This window comes from Drosophila mauritiana, chromosome 3R, assembly GCF_004382145.1.
Source record: "Drosophila mauritiana strain mau12 chromosome 3R, ASM438214v1, whole genome shotgun sequence".
In the NCBI taxonomy this organism is placed as follows: domain Eukaryota; kingdom Metazoa; phylum Arthropoda; class Insecta; order Diptera; family Drosophilidae; genus Drosophila; species Drosophila mauritiana.
The window spans coordinates 1,579,072-1,602,862 of NC_046670.1; the positions used below are offsets into that span (position 1 = coordinate 1,579,072).

Genomic DNA, 23,791 nt, shown 5'->3' on the forward strand with positions numbered 1-23,791 from the left:
TAGTATTTCGAACGTAAGCCAGCACTTTTTTTAACCGAGCCTAATTGCGCAAATCACCGAATCATAATGTGTAACAAAACACTTGTACTGGTGGAATAGGTGTACATACTTACATACATATGAGGTTTTCGTCGCCCATTAGTCTTATAGCATAGGGCTGGCGATAAATATGTCAAGCGTCAGCGGCTCTGAGAAAATGCCCAATGATCTGACTAAATGCAAGGCGGAAAACGCAGGTGAAAACAAGAAGGAATGGTATAGTCATGTTCCCCGACTGTCAGTCCCGTTACTCGGATAGTGGAAATTGAATCATTTTTCTGGGATATCGATAGATATTGGGAAATAAAAACGGGAAAAAATGTTTCAAATTGTTAAAAAGCTTGGGCGTGAACACGTTGGGTGTTTGGTATACCGATAGAAATTGGCAAGACAAACAATAAAGCAAAGGAGAAGAATCAAGACATTTTTCAAAAGTGTGGGCGTGGCAAAACTTTTTTTTGCAAATCGATAGAAATTTAAAAGATTAATAAAAATCAATATAATCAAATTAATAATTAATGGTGGCGGTTCTGGACGATTTGTTTGCAACATTTGGTAACCAACTTAAGCTGCGTCTAAGTCTATAGAAGTTGTATGCTTAATCTTTTGGCTTTTGTAGTTCCTGAGATATCGGCGTTAATGTGGATGGACAGATAGCTATTTTCATAAAATACAATTTTGAGATTTGTTTTAGTCTAGAGTAAAATCGTATACTAAATTCGATGAAAAGTATATAAAATATAAACATATAAAATATATATACTACTGATCAATATCAATATCACAGTCGATCAGGGCCCGTCCGTTTGTCTGTTAGTCCGTATCAACGTCGAGATCTCAGGAACTATAAAGGCCAGAATATTGAGATTGAGCCTGGCCCATTTTGCCACACACACTCTAACGACAACAAGCTCAAAAACTGCCATGCACATACTTTTGCAATTTTTTTTACGTTTTTTCATATATAAGATGTTTGCACATTTTTGCTTAAAAAAAAAAAACTTACATGGTCAGATAGGGTATCATTATATTCTACACATTAAATGGTTTATTTATGGTATTTCGTGGATTCATGATTACAAGAGAGCGCACACACTTTATTCTTAAACCTAATAAGGCACAAATATTCATTTATGTTGAGTTGGCTTCCGTGTGGGATTACACTCCCAGAGCTCCATTAAAATATTCAGCCACTGTCTTCTCAATCATATTCTAGAGACAGAAACGCAGCTCAAGTTTATTTTCCGCCCAGAACTGAAACGCCCACAATTTTGAAAAATCTTTTGACAATTTTATTAATCTTGTAAATTTCTATCGATTAGCAAAAAACTGTTTGCCACGCCCACTCTTACGCCCACAATCCGCGCAGAACTGCCACTCTCAAAATTTTTTTTATATATTTTCATATTTTTATAAGTCCTGTAAATTTCTATCGATTTGCCAAAAAACGTTTTGCCACGCCCACTCTAACGCTCAAATTGTCTTGTCTTGTGTTTCCAATTTCTATCGCTATACAAAGAGTACTTTGGCCACGCCCCTCCGTACACCTGCAAAACGACCCAAATTGTCACGCCCACACTTTTGAACAATTTGAAACACATTTTTCTCATTTTATTCCTGAATATTTATTATTTCCCAGAAAAATGATCAAATTTCGCGTACGCATTTCCATTAGTTGAGTAATGGGTATCTGATGGTCGGTGAACTCGCCTATAGCATTATCTCTGTTAATATCTAGAAAAACACGAAAATAAATATATTATCTACTTGTATTTATTTTTGGTCCGTAAAAATTAAAGCGCTGATAAGAATAAATTATTTTAGGGCTATATAATAGGCTATATATAGGGCTATATATTATATTCTTATAATCCGAGAAACTCTGCGGTACATCTGACTTCTCTTATTGAGCAAAGTGCTCACTTCACAGCCTTCCAAACCCACTGGACTTGGATTACACTCACGACTTGGCTGAAAGCTACGACTGGCTGTACACTTAATTCTCTGCATTTGTGAGCGTTTGCCGTATCGGTGTAGTAGTAGCCTAGACTACACTTTGCGGACAAACTCGTTGATACTTTCCTTTGTGCTGCAAATTTTGGGCTTGGTTTTGGTATCAGCCTCTATGTGTAGAGACTGTGTGTGTGATTGTATCTGTGGAATGCGGACAATCCAGTCAGCATTCTTTGCAAAGCCGACTAGCGAAACCGGTAAGAGGCAGGCACTTGGCGCTCATATCATGAGTTTGCAGCGGAAAGACTTCCGGAAGGAAAAACACAAGAAATATAACTTAAACTAAACTTTAGGTCTAAGACATTAGCCGATTCAGAGAAAGTAACGACTGCTCATTTACTTCCAGCATAAATATGTATAATATTTTCGAGTAAAAAACGCCACCTGTTCTAATATGGCGACATCTGTTGATAATTTAAATACAACTGTAAGTTCTCCACGTTATTGTCGTCCATTCTGTGCAGATGATAGCTACAACCAAGCTTGTCTGTCTCCATGAAAGCTTTCAAAGCTGCCACATGAAGTTATTTACAAAGCTCGGATAAAAAGCTTAAACGTCTTAAACACGCTTTCTACATATTCAGCAATACTGAGTCTCTGTAGTAAAGTTAACGTAAAACGGATTCCGCTTAACACTGACGATACTGTACATATATAAAGAAATAAAAATGAGCTGTGGTTGACTAATTTCAATAAATTATTTTATATCATATATATTATATAGCAGCATATGGTATATGGTTTAGGAGAAAGAGTGGTGAATGTGTATAAGTTAGAACTTAAATATATAATTGGGACTGATTAATTATTGTTAAGTAAATCCGAATCCGCTTCTTTAAAAGGTATTCTCAATTCAAAAGTCGGAGGACCTTATAAATGCTTTCGTCACAAATAATTAAATAAAACTTTTTATATATTTAAGGTGCACCCCTTTTTTTTGCCTGTCCAAATGGTAGTGAGTTTGGTTAGGTTAATTCGTATATTTAAAAGGGCAATAAATTAAAAAAATACAAAAATTATATTTTAGTGGGTAGAGGACAGCACTGCTCCCAGGAGAAAAGAATGTTAATTCTTAAGCTAAGAAAGGAAGGAAAAACATATAAGGACATTTAATGTTCCTTGAATGTTCTGCCAAAATGGTATCCAATGCCATTAAATATGAATGGAAGCCCGAAAACCGTGGTACATACGTAAAGCGACAGATATAGAGGATCGACGCATAGTTCGTTACAGCAAAGTCCCTCCTTTTGCATCCTTTAGCGACATAAGTCTGAGCTGAACTTGGGAATCAGTGACGTTACAATTTGGAGACGACTACTGTACTGTACCACGAAAGGTTTCCCTACTTAGACCAAGGCATATTAAGGCAAGGTTAAGCTTCCCTAAAACCTACCTAAACTGGCCAGTATCCAAATGGCGTAATATCCTTTGGACTGATGGGTCAAAAATAGTGCTATTTGGTGGAACTGGTTGACTACAGTATATCTGACGACTTTCAATCATGGTGGATCGAAAAGCCTGGTATGGGCTTGTTTTTTTACAATGGTATGAGTCTATAACATTTGATTTATGGTATTATTGACCAAAACGCATATGTCAATATACATACACATAGTGATGTCTTTCTGTCATATGCTGAATAGAATATGCCCTTAAAATGGACATTCCGACAGGATAATGATCCGAGACACACAACCAAATCGGATAAGAATTTGTTTACCCAAAATAGAATGTAGTTAGATTTAAGCCCGATTGAAAACTTGTGGGGGACATTAAACAATATGTGTCGAAGAACTCTCCGACGTCACAGGCTCAGATTGGGCAAGTTGTGCAGGATGCATGGTGAAAGACAACCCCCAAACGTTGCCAGGACCTGGTGGACTCCATGCCGCGTGGGTGCATGGCCGTACTGGCTAACAAAGGTTATCCAACCAAGTATTAGGCCCTAATTAACACATTTAAAAAAAACTTAGTTCTAAGTCAAGTTGAATTTTGTTACTATTATGTCATAGCACTGCTATTTTAGTGAACACCAGAATTTTTGCCTATTATGTGGTTTTAATCTATATTTCCGAAATTATTGAAGAAATAAAAGTGAAACATTTGTTGAATTGTTTGAAATTAAATACCTAATAATATTATAAAAAAATGTTTAACATTAAAACTGTAAATCATAGGAATTTTTTATATTAAACTCGCAGGAAATTTTTATGAACACAGCTGTACATATACCGAATATACGGAAATGTGCTCTTTACCGCGGTGGCAAATTCTGCGATGAACCAATTCACCCAGATTCCCAGATTCACCCAGATTCAAATCCTTTAATCAATGAATCTATCATTTCAGTTTGCCTATAATACGAAATAGTCAATTTTGGAATGCGAACATTTATTACGTTTTACATAATTGTTAATATAAAATGTGTGCTCGATTAATATCTATGTACAATATACATAATCGGTTTTCTAAATGACTAAAATGGTGGCAAGTGTTTACCGGCCGAAGCGCATGTGACCGTAGTCATCGAACTGATCATCACCTCCCCTTTTGCCAAACCTCATATGGCCGTAATCATCAAACCGCTTAGCTTTCGTTCTTTCGTCATCATTATCCATGAGGAGATCCAGCTCAATTGGTATCATTGGGCGAGAAATTAGTGGCACCCTCCGACCGAAGCTGATTGTCTTCTGATTACGTCTGTCCCCGAATCGAGAGAATGATGGTCCAACTAAATTCGCATTGGGCTGATCGGATTCCGCACCAATTTTTGACTCCAATTCCTGTAGTCGCCGATCATCCTTAGCGTTCTGCAGACTAGTCGTCTGCGCTGGGATCGGCACCACCACCAGGAAGCAGAAGGCTAATGCCCAGAGGGTCATAAACAGCGTGGCCAAGTGCGTACAGCTTCTAAGTCCCATGCTTTACTGTGCCCTTGGCAGACTGGTGGACATCTAAGTCGGCGCTTCCTTTTTATACAGCAGACGCAGAGGGCAGCTTCTCGCCTGTTTAATATTCTGTTACCGCGGCTGTCAAGGATAGAGTGTTTTGAGGTGTTGAGATAGCAGAAATTAACTTTGCCTCATGGGTCTTGACTTGTGATTGACTTGATTGATTAAACTAACTTTGATGCTGCCCTGACAATAATTGAATTCGACGGCATGCCCATAAGAATGAAGTATGATGAGTATACTCAAGGGGCTCTCGGAAAATTCCTCAGGAGGCTGGTAGTTGTGCCAGGCAATTCTAAATTCTAAATAAGAAGCGCATCTCCATACTTAAATGTAATGTACGGAGATACATTCCGATTTTAATATGTTCAGAAGATATATATTTTTAAATTTTAAAAGCCGTTACGAATAGAATACACTAATGTCTGTGGTTAAACTAAGCTGTGAGCCATTGTAAATTGCATCAGGTTGACAGTGCAACAGTTGTTCAAACATCGATCTGAACCAAATCATAATGCTAAATTCAAAGGGGGGTTTTTTTTGAACGGATATGCCTTTGATTCCAACTGATATTAATACGATACCCATCAGCAAGGCCCAAACAAACCCCTTATGTTTGTGATGTGAATTTGGAATTCATGTTTATTACATAGGCATTGCAATTCGACATGTAGACTCTTGTGGCGCATACACACCCGCAAGCAAAACTTTAAAGGTATACACATTTGAAAGGGTATACTAGATTCGTTGAAAAGTATGTAAAAGGCCGAAGGCCGTTTCCGACCATATAAAGTATATATATTCTTGATCTGGATCAATAGCCGAGTCGATCTGATCCTGTCCGTCCGATTGCTCCCAAACTTTCGTCATGAATTTTGAGTAGAAGCCCAACGATTATAGTTCTTTTCTCATTACTTATTCGATAGGCATTGGCTGACTGAACCCATTAATCGATAGCTTTTACCACATTTCGTCGACTTGTTACTTCGAGCTCGTCAAAGTCTTCGCCAGTTATCACTTGGGAGCGGTATCGTTCGTTCAAAAAATAAAACAGTGTGATGAAAAGACGAAGCCGACGATTAGATTTCAATAAGAATCACATCGGGCTCTTAAATATGGTCGGAATACTTACCTTATTTGTGTTTATTTTGCTTATCCACAATAACTTTGCGAAAACCATTCTTGTCGAAGAGCTTACAAAGTGGACATTGAGAAATAAAACCTCCTGTAAGTGCCGGGTAATTTATTATTATACCCGTTACCCGTTGCCCATGAACGCTCATAACGCTAAAGTCTGTCTGACGCCCACATTCTGAACATATTCGTAAATGATATTTAGTTAAGCTTATCAATGCTTATCTACGTTCCAAAAACTGTTAGAATAGGATTTAGTAGAAACCTATTAAAAATAAGTAAAAGTTAAAAGAAGAGAGTCGTCTCTGCCGCTTGCATATCTTCGCCCTTCCGCTATTTGAGTAAGAGGTATCCAATAGTCGCAACACTAGGCTATTGCGTTCTCTCTTTTTATGCTTCATCCAATTTACTATGGAAATACATACAGAAAATGTGTATGTCTGCCGAGATAAGATAAAAACAGCTTCGCTACCTTGACGGGCTGATAGCGATTGTATGCCATCTAGTTAATAGGCTATAAATACAGGCTACTAAAGTGATTGAAGCAGTGATTTACCAGTAAATGAAAATGTTTGTGTTCCACCATTACCATCAGCCCTAAGGATTGACGTGCCACGCCTTCCAAGTGGAGTGTACACAGCGCTTAAGGATACCTATGGAGACATCTTAGACCCAGGAAACGACGTATCCTTGCGATGGATAGCCAACCAATCGTGGATTTACAGCACCAGCTTTAACAGTGGGTAAAGAGTGAGCCTATTCGTCTTACCCCTTGCCTGCCTTTTTACCCCATCCACAGCCGCTGAATTGGGACTCGACAGCCACATAAATCTTACGCTCCACGGAATCGATACAGTTTCCAAGGTGCACCTGAATGGAGCGCTTCTTGGTCAGACGGACAACATGTTCGTTCGCTATTCTTTTGCCATAGGTCACTTGCTTTTGCCCAGCCCTTCCCAAAACATCTTGGAGATTGAGATCCTTTCACCCCTGCAGGAGGCAAGTAGGCGTGCTCGAGAACTTGAAGACTTAGGCGTCGTTACCGGGCCGATTAGCTGCCCAAGGGCTCGCGGCGATGTCGAGTGCCATCGGAATCACTTACGCAAGATGCAAATGAGTTTCGGTGGCGAATGGAACCCAGCCGCACTTTCCCTAGGCATATGGAAGCCAGTGGTAGTCGAATACTATGCAGTAGCCGTATTTCGCGATGTTGATGTTGCCATTAAACGGAACGATTCTCACTGGACGATGGATTGCCGCGCCTTCCTCAGTACACACGCTTCAGAGAATTTTTATGCCCAACTGGTGGTTAATGCCAAGTAATTGTACAGAGTCGATTGATTTGGTTAAACCACTTCACTAATTTTTTTTACTTTCAGCGAGCTTTTAGATGACCGATATGTTCTTAATCAGCAATTGGTCTCTAATGATTCGCCAGTGATAGAATTTAAAATACACATACCCAAAGTAAAATTATCAAATAAGTCTTTAAACACATTGTCTGATTGACACCTATTTTAGGATCGGGTTATCTTGTGGTGGCCCAATGGCTACGGCAAGCAAAAACTTTATCCAGTCCTTTTTTCCGTGAAATGCTATACCAGCGAAGATCGTCACACACTAAGCTCACGCACAGAGTCCCAAAAGCTATTAAAGATTGGATTCCGCACCATAGAGTTGGTTGAAGATACAGACCGTAAGTCGCCGATATATTTTGTAAAATGCATTAGGTAGATAAATATGTACTACTGATTCTCATAAGGAAATTGGTGAATGTCGAAAATGTCTCAATTACACGGTAAGTGTAATTTTCCCAAATATCAACTTTGGTATACCCTTATCCCAAAGAGTAACAGTGCTACCTTTCTTGATAATTTTGTAACAGGTAGAAAAAACCATTTGGGATTCTATAAAATATATATATTCTTAGTCAAACCGAGTCGATTCGGCCATGTCCGTCAGCCTATTTACGTATGTGTAACTTTATTTATTATGTAACTTCGAGCTGTAAAATCTAGAAAGCTTAGATTAGACATGTAGACTCTTATGACGCCTTCTCTGCGAAAGTTTCAGTACGTTCCAACGCCCACTTTTACACCCACAAGACGACAAAAAATTGCACGCACACACTTTTGAAAAATATTTTGATATTTTTTCATTTTTGTATGTCTTGTAACTTTCTATCGATTTGCAAAAATTGTTTTTTTTTTAGTTTTTGTTATATATTTTTAGTCTTTGAAAATTCCTATCAATTTGGCAAACAACTTTTTGCCACGACGACTCTAACGCCCACAAATTGCCAATCTTATTTCATTATATTCTCCAATATCTATCGATATGACAGAAAAATGATGAAATTTCGCGTTCTCGCTTCCACTAGTATCTGATAGTCGCGAAACTCGACTATAGCACTCTATCTTGTTCTTAATTTATCTTCCTAATTGCTACGGACTTGCCGTAAACCAAAACGCCACTCCAACACCCCCAACTTACTTGTAGAGTTTTGGGACCTACACATAACGTTACCTCTTGTTTTGGTCTTAAAATAAGTAAAAACTAATCTTATTGAATTTAGACATTGGCAGAACCTTTTTTTTCCGGGTCAATGGCCACCCCATTTTCATGAAAGGAGCGAATTATGTACCAGCCCACACACTTCCTGAGTTATCGGCTGATGCCGACGCGGGTAAGTTTATACCCAATGATTGCCGAAATAAATTTGCTTATTAAACAAAATCCGATTAAGTCGCACATCTGCTTAAGGCCGCAAACGAGGCCAATATGAACATGATACGCGTTTGGGGAGGCGGCCTTTATGAGTCGGATACCTTCTACAACTTAGCGGACTTTTACGGACTATTGGTGTGGCAGGACATGACGTTTTCCCAAGCAGCATACCCGCTCGCAAACGACTTTGTAGCTTCTGTGTGCGTGGAGACAGTACAGAATGCACAGCGTCTTTCTTATCATCCAAGTTTAGCCCTAATAGTCACCAACAATGAGATTGAGCTATTCCTGTCGACCAACAAATCTGATTTTGGGGAAAACGCCACTAGAATGGAGAGCGATTACAAGACCTTGTTTATTGAAACAATAATTAAAGAGTTAAAAGTTATCTCTCGAAAAGATTTTAGCCCTCGACCTGAGCCCATGGTCTCGACGCCTTCACTAGGGGTTCAGGAGTCTGGCAAAAACCTCTCCAACAACCCGCAAAGCTTTAACTATGGTGATGGTGAGTCTGCATTTCACAAATTTATTACTAAAAATTTTAATTAATTTTTAAAGATATCAGGATGTAATGTTAGCTAGTGTGCAAACTTTGGTAGTAACGGTTATCTCGCCTATATCAAATATTTATTATTATCACTATCTACGAATAACCCAAATATTTTTTATCTTAGTGCACTTTTGGGACGACAAAGATGGATTCAGCCCTGAAACGTATCCTCACGCTCGCTTTGTTTCGGAATTCGGTTACTCTAGCCTTCCAATGAAATCAACGTGGCAAAGGGCACTAGCTGATTCTGCAGATGATAGCGACCTTGAAATTGCAAGACTTATTCGAAGCCGTCAGCACGATCCCAAGGGATTCATTCCGATACTCCAATTAATAGCCTATCAGCTTCCGTTTGTTCCCCAAAATTGGGACGAAGATATCGATAAGTTTATATATTTTAGCCAAGTGGCACAGGCCATGGCAACTAAAACCGCGTTGGAAGTATTTCGTAGTCTACGCACAGGAAACCATACAATGGGAGCTCTTATGTGGCAGTTAAACGATGTTTGGGTGGCTCCAACTTGGTCCTGCATCGACTTCTACGGAAACCCTAAGCTATTATACTACTGGACCAAGGAACTTCTTGCCCCAACTAGTGTTATAGCCCTGTACGACAATAACTCAAACAACCTCAATATCACGCTTACAAGGGAGGACTTCTCCGAGCATAGAGACTCGCAGTTATACTATGTACTGGTGAACACCTATCTATGGACGGACTTGATTCCAAAGAAGACTATAGCTCGCGCCTTTGGACTGGTGAGACACCCAAGACATTCTATTGGAAATAATACCCTATACCAAGGACCCATTTACAGGGCTCTAATAACCTTGAGATGCGGCAAATACCTTTGGAGTACTTGCTGTACGAAAACCATTTGAAGGAAGAACTGTTTTTGGAAATCATTCTGGAGGACGAATACGGCAACTCCGTGGCTAGAAACTTTTTTTACCCCGTACCCCTTAACAAAATTATTGGCATTAAGGATCCAGAACTAACAGTAAGTGCCTGCACAGTTAAACCATTTATTGAGCCCCCTTTTTAAAACGCCAAATATTTGTCAAACAGCTAGAGGTTGAAGGTCAGGACTGCAAAGCGGCAACATCCCCTTATGCAAATAGTTTTAGTTTGCGCATCACTGTGAGATATCCGGCTCTACTTGTATACCTTGAGCTAGTGCATCCTTATTATGTCAAGGAGCGGCACAGGTTCTCGACAAATGGCTTTACTCAAACCCAGCCAAAAAAGACGATACACCTAGTGTTCGAAAGCGACACGGTCTGCATGACTTTAACTACCGACCACATTAAAGTTCAAACGATTAATCAGTATTTAATATAAACTATGTTCTACTAAGTCGAAAATGCTGCATAATATTTAAAATATACCCAAAGCAGAACATACTTCCGAAATTGATTTTTTTCAGGGACCGCTGTCATTACATGAACATGAATTAATTAAAAAAAAATATATTTCTTAAATCATGATTATAAGGCTTATCATAATAAGGTGTCCATCAATGAACTACTCTCCAATATTATCTTATCACAAGTTAATTAATATTTAATTTTAATTTTAAATATATAAACATTTTGCAGTTTTGGGTGTTTGTGGGTGTTGCAAAAAGTTTTTTTGACACATCGATCCAAATTTACAAGACTAATAAAAATATGACAAATTTTAAAGTATTTTTCAAACGTGTGGGAGTGGCAGTTTTGGGCGGTTTGTGGGTGTTGCAAAAAGTTTTTTGGCAAATCGAAAAAAATTTACAAGACTAATAAAATATGAAAAATATTAAAACATTTTCTGTTCTGGGTAGTTGCAATTAGTTTTTTCTGCATTATGACCATTTAAGTAATTAAATAAAATAGCACTATTTACGAACAACAATTTTGGCCCACCCTTATTTTATTTATTAATTATTTATTTATATTTTATTAGTTTTTTCTCCGATAATATTTGACATCGTACTAATCGACCACCCCTTGCTCCTTTTTGTTGCCGACACACAAATTTTGGTTGTCAAATCTGAGATGGGGTCAGAAATAAATTTTTTTAAGATAACTAAGTGGCAGAATCAAAGACACTAGAATAATATTCTAGTGTCTTTGGCAGAATGACCTTTTGGCGATGTTGAATAAACATCAATAGAATAAACCTTTTTTTCCCTGGTAAATAAGATCTGATTTAATAAAAAAATTTTTCATTTCGGCTAGACAAAAAAGACCGTTTCAAACATCGAAAAATTCTTACGAACTCGAAAGCCATTTGTTGATTTCAAATCGAAACCGTAAAGTTCTTAGTTGTTTAAAAAGAGGCGCTTCATAAGTTCCGCACACAGCGTATGTACATATGTATATTTGATCTAGCTCTCTTGAAGACGAAGTTCTGAGTAACAGCTGATGTGCGTTACGTTGAAAATAATTTCATTATCGATATCGATGGCTCTCGCTCTCAGGTTTCAAGAGAGGCGCACTCTCACTTGCTGCTCCAACGATCGGCTCTGGCTCTGAATCGTCGGGCGAAGCGACACATTCGTTGTTCGTGAGTCAGTGGAAGAACTCCCTCCATGTTTTGCTGAACGCTCTTTGTTTCTTAGAGTGCTTTTTGTCGGACAGAGGAGTCGAATTGGAACGACCACTACTTTCCAGATGAAGTACGGATGCGGGTTACTCGGAAATGGCACCACGGGCGCTTTTATGGTCGGATTAGTTTGTGGCCTTTATATTTGCGGCGGCCAAGGTGATAAGGTGGAAATAATAGAGCTGGGCAATTGGACGATAACTAATCAGAATGGCTGTGAGTACCATTAATTCAGAGCTGCACAAAAGCCCTTTCGGCAGCAATAATGCCGCAAAATAATCTAAAACGAAAATGGAAGTCCATCAACAAAATGCTTATGTGCCCTGGAGGAGTGCGTCTTCCCATTGGCAATTGTCTTGCTACTTAATATAAGTGTACCTTTCCCCACAGCCCTTACTATTGCCAACCAAACGTTGCCCTTGGGCATATACAGTGCCTTCGCGCCCCAAGTGCTGGACTCCTACAACGACGTCGGCCTGCGTTACCTGGCCTACGACAACTTTACCTTCTCCAATTTCTTTCAGTGTAAGTTTTAAAACGATTCCCTTTACTTCGCTATTAGAGTTGGAACGATGGAAAACCAAATGTGTAAATTAGTTTATCTGACGGATATGATTTATGAGTTTTAAAGACTACGCATCTGCTATTGAGTTGTAGACCCCAATCAAAGTTTCTGGGCTTATTTTAATCCATAAAAAAGCTTATCGTTTTATACGTATTTCAACCATAGCTTTCCTCCGAATATCAATTTTCTTTAACGAGTTTGTGGTGCTATCAAAATTTTTAGCTTCCTAATCAATAACATCTTGTTACATTCTATTTAAGGAATTTAAAACTCACTTCATTTAATTCCCTAATTAATATAAAGGCATTTATTTAGGTATTGCTTCTTTCCTTTTCTGATAATGACTGACTTAGTCGACGTCCATCACTTCAATCGCGGCCACATCAACCTGACGTTTCACGGCATCGACACGGTGGCGGAAATCCGGCTGAATCATCAACTTCTGGGACGCGCGGACAACATGTTTGTCCGCTACTCCTACGAAGTGAGTTCCCTGCTCCAAGCTGAAAACTTTCTGGAAGTTGAGATCCAATCTCCAGTAGTTGCTGCTTTGGCGAGGGCCAATGCTTTAAAAGAAGCTAATAAGAGCGTGCCTCCCGAATGCCCCAACGAGCGCTACCATGGTGAGTGCCACATGAACATGCTGCGGAAGATGCAGGCTAGCTTTTCCTGGGACTGGGGTCCTGCAGCGCCCTCTGCTGGAATCTGGAAAAAAGTGGAGCTGGAAATCTACGAGGTGGCGGTGATTCGTGAGGTGGATGTGGACGTCAGCCGCGTCAATAGTTCGCACTGGAACATGCATATCCGCTGCTTCCTGGACGCGGGAGGCGGGCAAGACTTCAATGGAAGACTTGTCCTATATGCTGTGTAAGTAAGCACGCTGCGGTCAAAACGCGTCGTATTTACAGACATTATGGGTTGCAGCGAGCTATTGGACCGTCCGGTAGTAGTAGACAGATACGCAATGAAAAACATCAGTCACTTGGCGCCAGTAATTGAATTCCATCAGGCCGTGCCAATTGTAAGTACCGCCTGCTAATTACATCGACACGATTTTGCGCTGTCTACATCTTTGTCAAGTGCCGTTATCACTTCATAGGGGAAAGTCGTAACCTGGTGGCCCAATGGCTACGGCGAGCAGAAACTGTATCCGCTCCACTTCACTCTGAAGACCTGGCTGGGACCTGATGGACCCGAGGTTCGCTCTAAGACCAAGTCCCACAAGTCGCTCCGAGTGGGGTTTCGTACGCTTGAGCTAGTCGAGGATCCCGCCTCTGACGGCGTTGGAAACACCTTCCTGTTTCGAGTTAATGGGGTAGAAATGTTTATGAAAGGCAGTAACTACATACCATCCCACATATTACCCGAAATGCAAACAAATGAACAGAGTGAGTGCACACCATAAATATAGATTGTTTTTGTTATGAATTAGAAGTACACGCCCTTACAAATCATAGGTAACATAACTTTAAGATGGGAAACCACAATTAATAGGATTTTTGAATCAAATACTTTGACCACTTAAGTAGTTAAAATTAATATCATTATTTACAAACAAAACTTTTTCCCTCCTTTACCTGCATGTTTCGTTTGACCATCAATATGTCAGTCTTCGCGATAATATTTGACATCGTACTAATCGACCACCCCTTGCCCCTTTTTGTTGCCGACCGCCAAATTTTGGTTGTCAAATCTGAGGTGGGGTCAGTAATAAATTTTTAATAACTAAGTGGCAGAATGATCTTGCGGTGATGTGAAATAAACATCAATAGACCACTGAGTAAACTATAGTAAATTATTTAAAACAGAAGAGAATGCTATAGTCGATTTCCCCGAATATCAGATACCCGTTACTCAGCTAGTGGGAATGCGAACGCGTAGTTTCATAATTTCTCTGGGATATCGATATATTTATTTTAGTTGCGGAATAAAATAAGAAAAAATTTCAAAAATGTCTAGGCATGACCGTTTTTGTGGGTGAAAGGAAGCAAGATGAACAATAATTTAGTTTATAATGAATAATGTAGCGCGATCGGCCAAACTAATCTAATAATAGTCTACAATCGCATACGATATTACTTGAATACTCATCCAAACATAATATATGTAAATTTTACAAAGATTTTTTAAGTACATCCTTTTATTGAAACTTTATTAATACCAACATAAATGATTTTTAAACACATACAGAATGTAGTGCCGAAGTAATTCGCGATCAAATTAAGTATTTACATATGTATATATCAACAAGCGAGTCACGAACTAGTTTCTCATAAGATGTTCATTCTAGTGTAGGACCGATATACATTATCGTTATTATTATATTATATATTATATTCCTGCCTTGCCTTAGGAATAATAGAGACTTAATCAAGTCCCACGACTATCAGATACCCGTTACTTAGCTAGTGGGAATTCAAAGTAGAAATTTCAAATTATTTATTTTGGTTGTCAAGAAAAGTAGTAAAATGGAGAGAAAAAAATATATTATCAGATATCAGATACACGTTACTCAGCTAGTGAAAGGCGACCGAGAAATTTCAATGTTTTTCAATTGCGATAGAAATTGAAGATCAATATGAGAAAAATTAAATAAGTGTTCAAATGTGTGGTCGTGAATGTTTAGGCGTCTGGTTTGGACGTTAGAGTGGGCGTGGCAAAAATTTTCTAATAAGCAAAATGAAAAAAATTATCAATATAATTTTCCAAAGTGGGGGTGGGAGCATTAGTTAACAAATTTGCCCTGCCTCTATGTCTCTGAAATCTGCATGCCTAATCTCAACTAGTGCTTGAGATCTCGACGTTCATACGGACGGACATGGCTATTGATCCTTATCAAGAATATATAATAATCGTATGGTCGGAAAATCTGCATGCTTATCTCAACATTCTAACCCCTCGACGTTCATACGAAAGGACAGACTAGCCTCTTATAAATGTTTTTATTTTTTCATTGCACTATTTACCTTTCAATATATCTAGCAAATTGTGGAAAACAACTTGGCTATTTATCTGTATCTGCCGCGGTCGCTCTTTAGCTGAGTAACAAGTAGCTGATAATCAAAGAACTCAACTATAGCGTTTTCTCTATTTTCAATTTTTTGGTCATCCAAAGTTGCACATCTATTAAGGTCCGCCAAGGAAGCCCATATGAACATGCTTCGAGTCTGGGGAGGCGGAGTCTACGAATCGGACTACTTTTACCAGCTTGCCGACAGCTTGGGTCTTCTAATTTGGCAAGATATGATGTTCGCTTGTGCCATGTACCCGGTTGACGGCGAATTCTTATCGTCAGTGCGTGAGGAGGTTCGCCAGAATGCCATGCGACTATCACACCATCCAAGCGTAGCCATTTTTGTGACCAATAACGAAAACGAAGCTGCCTTGGTACAGAACTGGTACGGCACGCTTTTCGAAAGAGATCGATTTGAGAGAGAGTACCGGGAGCTCTACCTTGCTAATGTCATCCACGAGTTGAAGCTTGTGTCGCATAGCTCTCGACCTCAGCCACTGGTCTCCTCACCTTCCAATGGCAAAGCTAGTGAACCGGATAAATATATTTCGAGCAACCCTCAGGATAACCAAAATGGCGATGGTAAGCAGAGCCCCTATTCATACATACATACATACTATTCATAATATGATCTCTCTCACTCTCAGTACATTTCTACGACTACACTAAGGACGGCTGGGATCCAGGCATTTTTCCACGTCCTCGATTCGTCAGTGAGTTCGGCTTTCAGAGCTTTCCAGGCGGATACGCATGGCAGCGCAGCAAGGACGATGACGATGACCTCCTCGGCCTGATCACACACCGACAACACCACCCACTGGGAAATGTTCCTGTTATCGCTCTAGTGGAGAGACACCTACCGCTGCCCTTGCCAGAGGATGATAACTACGCGGAAGCACTGATTTACTTCAGCCAGATTGCTCAAGCCATGGCCACAAAGGTGGAAACCGAATTATACCGTAGTCTTCGGGACACTCCGCACAGAACGATGGGGGCCCTTTACTGGCAGCTGAATGACGTATGGGTGGCGCCATCCTGGTCAAGCATTGATTTCTACGGCAACTGGAAGGTGAGCCGTAATTTCTTATCACTAGTCCACCGCAGCATGACTGCTGGTATTCATACCATACATAAAGTAAAAAAAGAAAAAGCTAACTGCTTCACGCCGAAATGCATATATAATCTTGCAGTAATAAAACGCAATAAAACCAAAAAATTGATATGGTAAAATGGTATACACCGAACTAGAACACAGGCTAGAATTTGTATACCTGTTAGAGTAAAGGGCTATGTTAGATATGCCAGGTAGAAGGAAACGCCTCCGACCCTAGACTACAAAGCATAGATGATGCACCCCCTTAGTTTCCAAATGTTGCCATGCTGGCTATATCCTCGCGATGATGGTCTCTATTATGTATATTTCTTCTGAAATCAGTGAACGCTCTGCAAGGGTAAATACACAACAGATTCGTTGAAAGATACAAAGAATCGCTTTAGCCGTTTTTCTCTGTAGAGTATTTTGACCACCCTGACCACAAATTTACCCTATGCCGATTCGTTAAAAGATATTTTAAAGCCGTTAGCGGGATTTGATTATGCTTATCGAGGGGGACCATGCAACCGCCACTGGGTGGATATACAACCACTAGGAGGAAGCTTGTACGAAGTCCGAAAAACCTTAAAGTACTACTTTTATTTGTATATTATAAACAGCCTTTTTTTCCTTCAGCTGCTCCATTACTGGGCACGTGATTTTCTAGCGCCTATTTCAATCGTTGCCCTTTACGAAAAGTCCACGGATTCGTTAAACATCTCCCTTATTTGTGACCAATTGGAGGTGGACGCACGGAAACTGAATGTCGTAGCTAACGTTCACCTGTGGTCCCAGCTATTGCCTCGGCAGTCCACCTCCTGGGATGTTACCCTGCGCCCCAATGGCGTGCAGTACGACAAAGTCATTGCCATCTCCGATCTGCTGCAAGGAGAGTTCACCAGAACTAACGCGTTCTTGGAGCTGCAGTTGCGCCGCGGGCAGGATGTGATCTCTAGGACCCACTTCTTTCCCAGTAGCATTGCCGGAGCAGTCGGAATAGAGGACCCCGGACTCGAGGTGAGTAACCCAGTTTTGTAATGCCTCCAGCCTAACATCCAACTGCGCAGTTCGAGATTGCCTCCCGTACCTGTCTCAACACCACGAACGTCGTCCGCAACAGCGTCAGCATTAGCATACAGGTGAGGCGCCCCGCCGTATTTGTGTACCTGGAGCTGCTCAAGCCATACCGCTACACTCTGTCCGAGAACGGATTTATGCAGACTACGCCAATGCATGTCGTCTACCTAACGTTCGACGCACCCTCGTGCGCCCGCCTTTTGCGCAAGTCCGACCTCCGTGTGCTGACCGTCAACGACTTTATGAGATAGAACGGAACGTCTTCATTGACAACTTTAAATCAACGTTTTATAAATAGCTTAACAATATACAATTCAATAAATAGCAATTAGTGTTGAGCACCAAGCACCAGTGGTTCTGATCAACTCCGCACCTATCGGTCGAAACTGGGCATCTGTGCCCTTGGCGGCGTGTAACCCTCTGGATATGGCACCAACTGATTGTTCAGGACGCGGGCATTCCGCCAGGTCTTCACCTTGTCCTCTGCGCTGTCCGGAACTCGGACACCCTCGATTAGCGTTACAGCGGGGCCTTCCACAACACTTTGGATGCCTTGGCCGATGGGGTTGTGGTGTGGACCCCCGTGGCCGCCAGTTTGCCGCCACGGGATTGCGGTCGTAGACGTGGCAACGCCCGCACTGGCCGTCACTACTACGGAGTGTGGCAAGTAGGTCACGTATTTAGACTTTTGCGGTAGCGAATTGTAGTTGTGCTTGGTTATGAGGTTGTGGGGACGGTATCCTTGATTGGACACACTGCTGCCATAGGCCCGAGTATCTCTGTCGCCCGCTAAGTACTCCTGCACGTCGGAAGCGGCGAACTCCGTGTCCCTGGAAGAGGAGAGTACAGGTCGATGCGACAACCGCTGCAGTCGTGGCAGGATCTCCACCGAATCGTCCAGGTCGAATGGTGGCCAATGGCGATCTGCTGCCAACGAAATGTTCTTGCGGAAAATTTTTGGTGGCTGGGTCGGCGGAAGCTGAGGGCGGTAGTTCTCCCAGGACACGTCAACAGCGATCTGGCGACCACGGCGGGAGTCGCCCTGCACTGCATGGTGCTCTATCACCTTGTTCTGCGCCTTGGCCAGCTGCAGCTGGATAAGTTTAGCTTGGCGCTGCTCCGCATCAGCCTTGCGCTGGTGATAGGCGCCCATCTGCTGAGCCAGTTCACTCTGCTTTAGTAACGCCGGGCTGTGCTGAAAGGTGATCTGCCGACCACTAGCGTTGACCTTGCCTGTGGGCGGTACGAGGCGCCGCTTGACATCCGCGCTTCGCACGAAAAAGGACCCAGCCGCATCCTCAGCGCGGGCCTTGCGGCTGTTTTTCCCGACCAGGATCTCTACATCATCGCCCGTGCTGGACTTGAAGTTTATCACTCGCACCTTAGAGGGGTCAAGGTTCCGTCCAAAGCGGAGCTCCGTCCGAACTAGGGCAGGCTTTCCGGTTACGCTCGGGCTCTGGCCTTCGTCTATCCGCGATAAGGATATACAGCTTGGCAAGCAGACCAAAAGAACAATAAAGGATTGCCAACCCGAGCAGCGTGGCTTTGCCATTCTCAATCTAGTGGCGGACGCTGCAAAGATAACGCGATTAGTGATTTAGTGAAATTATTGGCTTGATGATTATGTGCGCAAAAAATGTACAACTTGTTCGGTGCTTGAAAGAAACGTGTATAATGGACATTTTAATCGGACTTCTAATTTTGCCAAAATCTCTGAGGATTGCATTCAAGATAGTAACGATGAGCATGAAGGGTGTGGTGTGCGAGGCAATAACCCCATGATATATAGCCGTAACATTAGCTAATAAGCAGCGATCAGAACCAAATCTGGATGAAATTGTAATTCCTAAATTCCTAAATTGGAAGATGTCCAATATGATTACACTATTGTATTCCGTAAGAATTCTAGTGTCTTTGCTTCCAGTATCTATAAATTTCTGTTTGCAAATTTGTGACGATTAATAATAATAATGGTTGCATTAAATTTAATACAAATTAATTACACTGGTTTCTTCAGCAAATTAGCTGACCTACAATCTGGCTTTGTGTTAGAAATTAGGCGATAATCAACAAAAGTAGAAAACAGAAGTGCAGGTCAGAAAACTATAGCTCTGTTAAGAAAATGCCGATGACACGCTTCAGTGCTATCGCAGTATCCAATATCCAATAAGGAGTGCTGGCTTAACAGATCTAGCTAAACAGATTTCCCGCGTGTTCTCAAGTAAATTACTTATAGGCCAGGTATGGCTTCTCCACTGCAGTTTTGCTGCATTTGCGTGATGTGCTGGGTGCGTTGGGCTCAGAAAGCGAAACACCAAATAAATTGAAACTTTCGTTTGCCACGCTGGGATGGGGAAACACTGTGCACGCTACAGTTTTTACTGTGACGGAATCGAAGCTAAAACGTGGAAAGCCTCGTTTCCTGAGAAACAACGTGCTACCAGAGATCATTCATCTTCTAGTCGAAGGAAGCGGGACAGTTCAACATTCAAAACAGAAGCCAACGATACCATAATCGGCATTATGGTTTCCATAGATGGTTTCCAGTGTGCTGGGTAACGCTTTCTGCGAGCGGTCAATGCGACGATTACCTGCTGGCAATTCGATTTTCTCATCGGGCGTTGGCAGTGATATTACGCATACGCCTCGGCCACGCTAACGACAATCCAATCCAATAAGTCACTAATAAAGGAAAATTGGCCGACTGAAGGCTGAGAGAAACAATTAAGAAAATTGTAAATTGCGTTTTCAACACAAAGTTCACGTCCGCCGCTGACAATGGAGCTCTGGGTGGCTAACCGAGGCATTGCTCGTCGACGCAAATCGCTGCGCTCTGCTCGGCAAAACTTTCACTTTCAACTCGACGCGGCCAACTACATCGCTTCGCGCCTGTTCTCCGATTCTCCTGCCTAAGTCCAAGCTACCGCTTCTTCCTATGACTCCGCTTGCTCACGGGTGGCAATGAACCCTATTCCAAAAGATTAGTGTTTAAAATCGGGACAAGTGCACAGCAAATACCTGTTGATTCTTTAGTGCTTTTCTTTGTTTTACAACACATACTTTCCAAGAGCAGCCAAATTTTCCAGGAATTATTCAGGTATTATCCAGGTATTATTATAATCCGATTTGTTTTTATTTAATGGTTGCAGAAACTGTGCTATTAAATGCAATAGGTATTCTTAAAATATTTCGGAATATCGACAGAATCTTGCAAGACAAATTGTGAAATGAAAATAAGAAAGCAGTTAACGCTTTTTATTTTTAATGATAATAGGAGACTGAACTTTATTTACTGTTTATTTTTTATGTTTATTTTTTTTTAATAACTTTACTATAATTTGACGGTGAAACAAAAAAGAAATGCTTACTGTACAAAAAGTACAATTATTTTAACAAGATGAAACGCGGAAGGGCGTGCTTTTACTGTGACTATTTCAAAATTAAAAGATGGATTATGATGGTTTAGTTGATAAGTATGTATCAATCAAAAGAAAGCGGTTTCGATCTAATTACGAGCATACTTTCTTAAGTCCTGACACTTTTTGAGGGCTTGTGGGCGTTCGAATGGGTGTGGCAACGTTATGAAATAACGTAATCCCTACTGTCCAGCTTTAATAGTTCCGGAGACGACATCGTTCTTATGGACAATCGGATGTCATTCTGGCCTTTGCTTTTGTCAGAGAAGTATATGTATTTCTTGTTCTTCCATCGATAGAGTACTGTTGGTGTGTTTGGTCACAGCAAAATGCAATCTACCAATCCGTTCGACACAAGTTTTTATTATTTGCTTTATGTGTTTTAACTGAGATACAATCCTTGCAAGATTTGCCCACCCTGATCAACAAACTAGTTAATGATGATGTGGTCTCCTACTTCTTACATCGAAATTTACCTCGCAACACTAAACGTTGTTATCGCCCTTTGTTAAAATTTGTCATGTACATAGAAATAACTACTAATTGTGCTAATAGCTGACACTTAAAATGGAAACGAAACCATACATTCGGAGATTTATAATTTTTAAAGAAATCGAATAGAATGTACTCCAATTTGGACGAAACAGGACTAGTCCCGAAGAGCTTACGTTTAGGTGAGCAAGCTATACTTGCATTAGTATTTCAATGCTACTTTAAATTAAACCTTGTGTTTCGGAGAACCATTTTAAATAGTTCTTGGATCACACTAGATAAACAAAATAACTTACTTACTCCTTACTCATACCGATTCCGAACATGACTATATACAAATCCCTAAAGGAGGTAAGTCGCTAAATAGTCGACGAAGTTACCCTAAAAGCTTTAAAGCTAGATCAGCGCCAGACTTTCAGGACTCCTCTCCGGTCGTGCGACCTCGACAGAGTTGTCACCGCAGTTAAATTTGGACAGCGGTTCGTCTTTTAGGTCACTGCTTACCGCTGAGGATTACGTCACTAACGCCATCTGAAGTGTGCGGCGATGAGTAAGAGGCGGAAGCCAAGCCATTCATCTCGAGCGTAGCCCATTGTTACGGTCATAAGCGTCGCATAACAGCGGCTTGGGGACGAGTTTTGAAATTCGAAATGCAGTCTGCACTTATAGTTTCCCTTGATTCGATTCGAGTCATGCAGCGAGCGATGTCTTTTGCATTCGGAATCCACTTAATCACGGCCTTACAGCCACGTTGCTTAGAATAGCCGGCCCGGCGAAACCAGCTCTCTCTGTGACCCAAAGAGGGGAGGCTCAATTGGGCTTCCATTAACTTCTTGGGGCCCCTGTCAGGTGTCAATCAAGTCGAGTTTGCTCTGCAACGCGTCGGATATTGTGTGGGGCGGGCAGACAACAAAGACTGAATTTAAATGGCGGCCACGCCTGCAATCGCTCATGCCTCCAGCCGGAGCAGTTGAACCCAAATCAAAGGGGTCGGTGGCACACGTACACTGCGAGAATGAATATGCTTCTTTCATACTTCAATTTACAAATCCCAGAGCTCTGTGGGAGGGACTTGAAAGTGGCCAGGGCTCATCAGCACAGCTACTTGGTGCTCCCCCTAACTCCGATTTTTTCCCGTGTAGCCCGCGTAGGCAATCGATCGATTGTATTCGACGACGACGTGGTTTTCCGTGCCCGCCAGCTGGTGCAGTTGCTGTCGCCACTGCCATGTGCGAAATGCAAATGCGAGGCGGCTAACGAAGCTAGCGCTGCCTCGCGACTCGTAATATTTTACTTTTACTTTTTATGATTAACATTTCCCACCCAAGGTGGAGGGCCCAACACGAGCTCTTTACTTATCCACACACTCGTACTTTCGGGGCGGACGATGCGCAATGAGATGAGAAATGCCGCCATCGTAACTTTCAAGATAGCTCGCCGCCGCGATGCCCAGCGTTAAATTATGTTTTTGTCTTATGAGCCAGCGTCTTTTAATTAACATTACTCGTGTTAGTCGCTTCCCTGCGCCCACCACCCCCCTCCCACTCGCCTCCCTCCTAGCACCGCTCCCACCTACTTGGCCCTGGGTGTCGCAATTGAAAGTGAAACTCTTTTTCCTTTCGACTGCCAGTGGAGTCAGAGGTCGGTGGGCCTATCGGGTCTCTTCGGCGGCCAACGCACGAGCTGAGGTGTGAAATGTGAAATGTGTCATCGTCTGGAGGAGTGCGCTGGGTACTAGGGCTTCCAGACTGAACAGGTTTCGTTGCGGTAGGTCGTACTGAAAGTCTGGCACTGAAGCCCCTCAAACCAGCCGGCTGGCCATGCTTACCCGCGAATACTTAAGAGTCTTATCAACAGCTCAAAGTAGTGCGATCGACTGACTAGGACTAGGTACCGTTAATGCACCAGGCTGGTTGGTGAACATCAGTGGCAGATAGTGCGCATACGCAGCGTGTTACGCCTCGGACACTCACATTTCTTGAACGGGAAGCTCGATTGGACTTTCAGGGGTGGGCAGCGCCTGCTTCGTCTTCCGCCGCACAGGATGTGGTTCTGATGGTGGGACTGACTCAACGTTTAGTTTCTCGCCAGCGGAGGTGACTTCAAAGCGCGACAGATCGCAGCGCGAACCGAAATA

The 23,791-nt window shown here is 41.7% G+C and overlaps 4 protein-coding genes and 1 long non-coding RNA gene across 10 annotated transcripts; 2 read left to right on the top strand and 3 right to left on the bottom strand.

Moving 5' to 3' along the window:
- Nucleotides 1-1,030: 1,030 nt before the first annotated feature.
- LOC117143527 lies at nt 1,031-2,319 on the bottom strand. Its single transcript, XR_004459617.1, has 2 exons — nt 1,931-2,319; nt 1,031-1,773 (listed from the first exon to the last, which is right to left on the bottom strand). It is a non-coding gene; the product is annotated as an uncharacterized LOC117143527 (long non-coding RNA).
- A 2,165-nt stretch (nt 2,320-4,484) lies between these two features.
- On the bottom strand, nt 4,485-5,002 carry LOC117143526 (drosulfakinins). Its single transcript, XM_033308256.1, has one exon. It carries the CDS (start codon nt 4,971-4,973, stop codon nt 4,548-4,550), a length of 426 nt encoding a protein of 141 aa, XP_033164147.1. The 5' UTR covers nt 4,974-5,002; the 3' UTR covers nt 4,485-4,547.
- On the top strand, nt 5,000-10,963 carry LOC117143525 (beta-mannosidase-like). Of its 4 annotated transcripts, none has more exons than XM_033308252.1 (10): nt 5,000-6,230; nt 6,733-6,876; nt 6,937-7,456; nt 7,517-7,604; nt 7,659-7,833; nt 8,713-8,823; nt 8,884-9,369; nt 9,539-10,173; nt 10,233-10,415; nt 10,484-10,963. In XM_033308252.1, exons 1-10 carry the CDS (start codon nt 6,062-6,064, stop codon nt 10,754-10,756), a joined length of 2,784 nt encoding a protein of 927 aa, XP_033164143.1. In that variant the 5' UTR covers nt 5,000-6,061; the 3' UTR covers nt 10,757-10,963. The 4 variants fall into 4 exon arrangements, with proteins under 4 accessions (XP_033164143.1, XP_033164145.1, XP_033164144.1 ...); XM_033308254.1 differs by having other exon boundaries at nt 5,000-6,880; nt 6,937-7,068; nt 7,134-7,456; nt 10,484-10,961; XM_033308253.1 differs by having other exon boundaries at nt 5,000-6,880; nt 10,484-10,961.
- Nucleotides 10,964-11,939: 976 nt separating this feature from the next.
- On the top strand, nt 11,940-18,092 carry LOC117143067 (beta-mannosidase-like). 3 transcript variants are annotated; one of them, XM_033307525.1, is made up of 9 exons: nt 11,940-12,214; nt 12,389-12,523; nt 12,917-13,430; nt 13,488-13,584; nt 13,663-13,951; nt 15,679-16,158; nt 16,224-16,645; nt 17,306-17,686; nt 17,737-18,092. In XM_033307525.1, exons 1-9 carry the CDS (start codon nt 12,067-12,069, stop codon nt 17,995-17,997), a joined length of 2,727 nt encoding a protein of 908 aa, XP_033163416.1. In that variant the 5' UTR covers nt 11,940-12,066; the 3' UTR covers nt 17,998-18,092. The 3 variants fall into 3 exon arrangements, with proteins under 3 accessions (XP_033163416.1, XP_033163417.1, XP_033163418.1); XM_033307526.1 differs by lacking the exon at nt 11,940-12,214 and adding an exon at nt 12,237-12,329; XM_033307527.1 differs by lacking the exon at nt 11,940-12,214 and having other exon boundaries at nt 12,438-12,523; nt 12,879-13,430.
- On the bottom strand, nt 18,009-23,791 carry LOC117143069. Its single transcript, XM_033307528.1, has 2 exons — nt 23,628-23,791; nt 18,009-19,318 (listed from the first exon to the last, which is right to left on the bottom strand). The coding sequence occupies exon 2, from the start codon at nt 19,296-19,298 to the stop codon at nt 18,120-18,122; it is 1,179 nt and encodes a 392-aa protein (XP_033163419.1). The 5' UTR covers nt 19,299-19,318; nt 23,628-23,791; the 3' UTR covers nt 18,009-18,119.

Coding starts and splice junctions, on each gene's coding strand:
- LOC117143526 (XM_033308256.1), bottom strand. CDS start 4,973: ATGGGACTTAGAAGCTGTACGCACTTGGCCACGCTGTTTATGACCCTC.
- LOC117143525 (XM_033308252.1), top strand. CDS start 6,062: ATGAAAAGACGAAGCCGACGATTAGATTTCAATAAGAATCACATCGGG. Junction 7,605..7,658: donor TTAAAATACACATACCCAAA/GTAAAATTATCA, acceptor CACCTATTTTAG/GATCGGGTTATCTTGTGGTG. Junction 7,834..8,712: donor GTTGGTTGAAGATACAGACC/GTAAGTCGCCGA, acceptor TATTGAATTTAG/ACATTGGCAGAACCTTTTTT.
- LOC117143067 (XM_033307525.1), top strand. CDS start 12,067: ATGAAGTACGGATGCGGGTTACTCGGAAATGGCACCACGGGCGCTTTT. Junction 12,215..12,388: donor GATAACTAATCAGAATGGCT/GTGAGTACCATT, acceptor CTTTCCCCACAG/CCCTTACTATTGCCAACCAA. Junction 16,159..16,223: donor GGATAACCAAAATGGCGATG/GTAAGCAGAGCC, acceptor TCTCACTCTCAG/TACATTTCTACGACTACACT.
- LOC117143069 (XM_033307528.1), bottom strand. CDS start 19,298: ATGGCAAAGCCACGCTGCTCGGGTTGGCAATCCTTTATTGTTCTTTTG.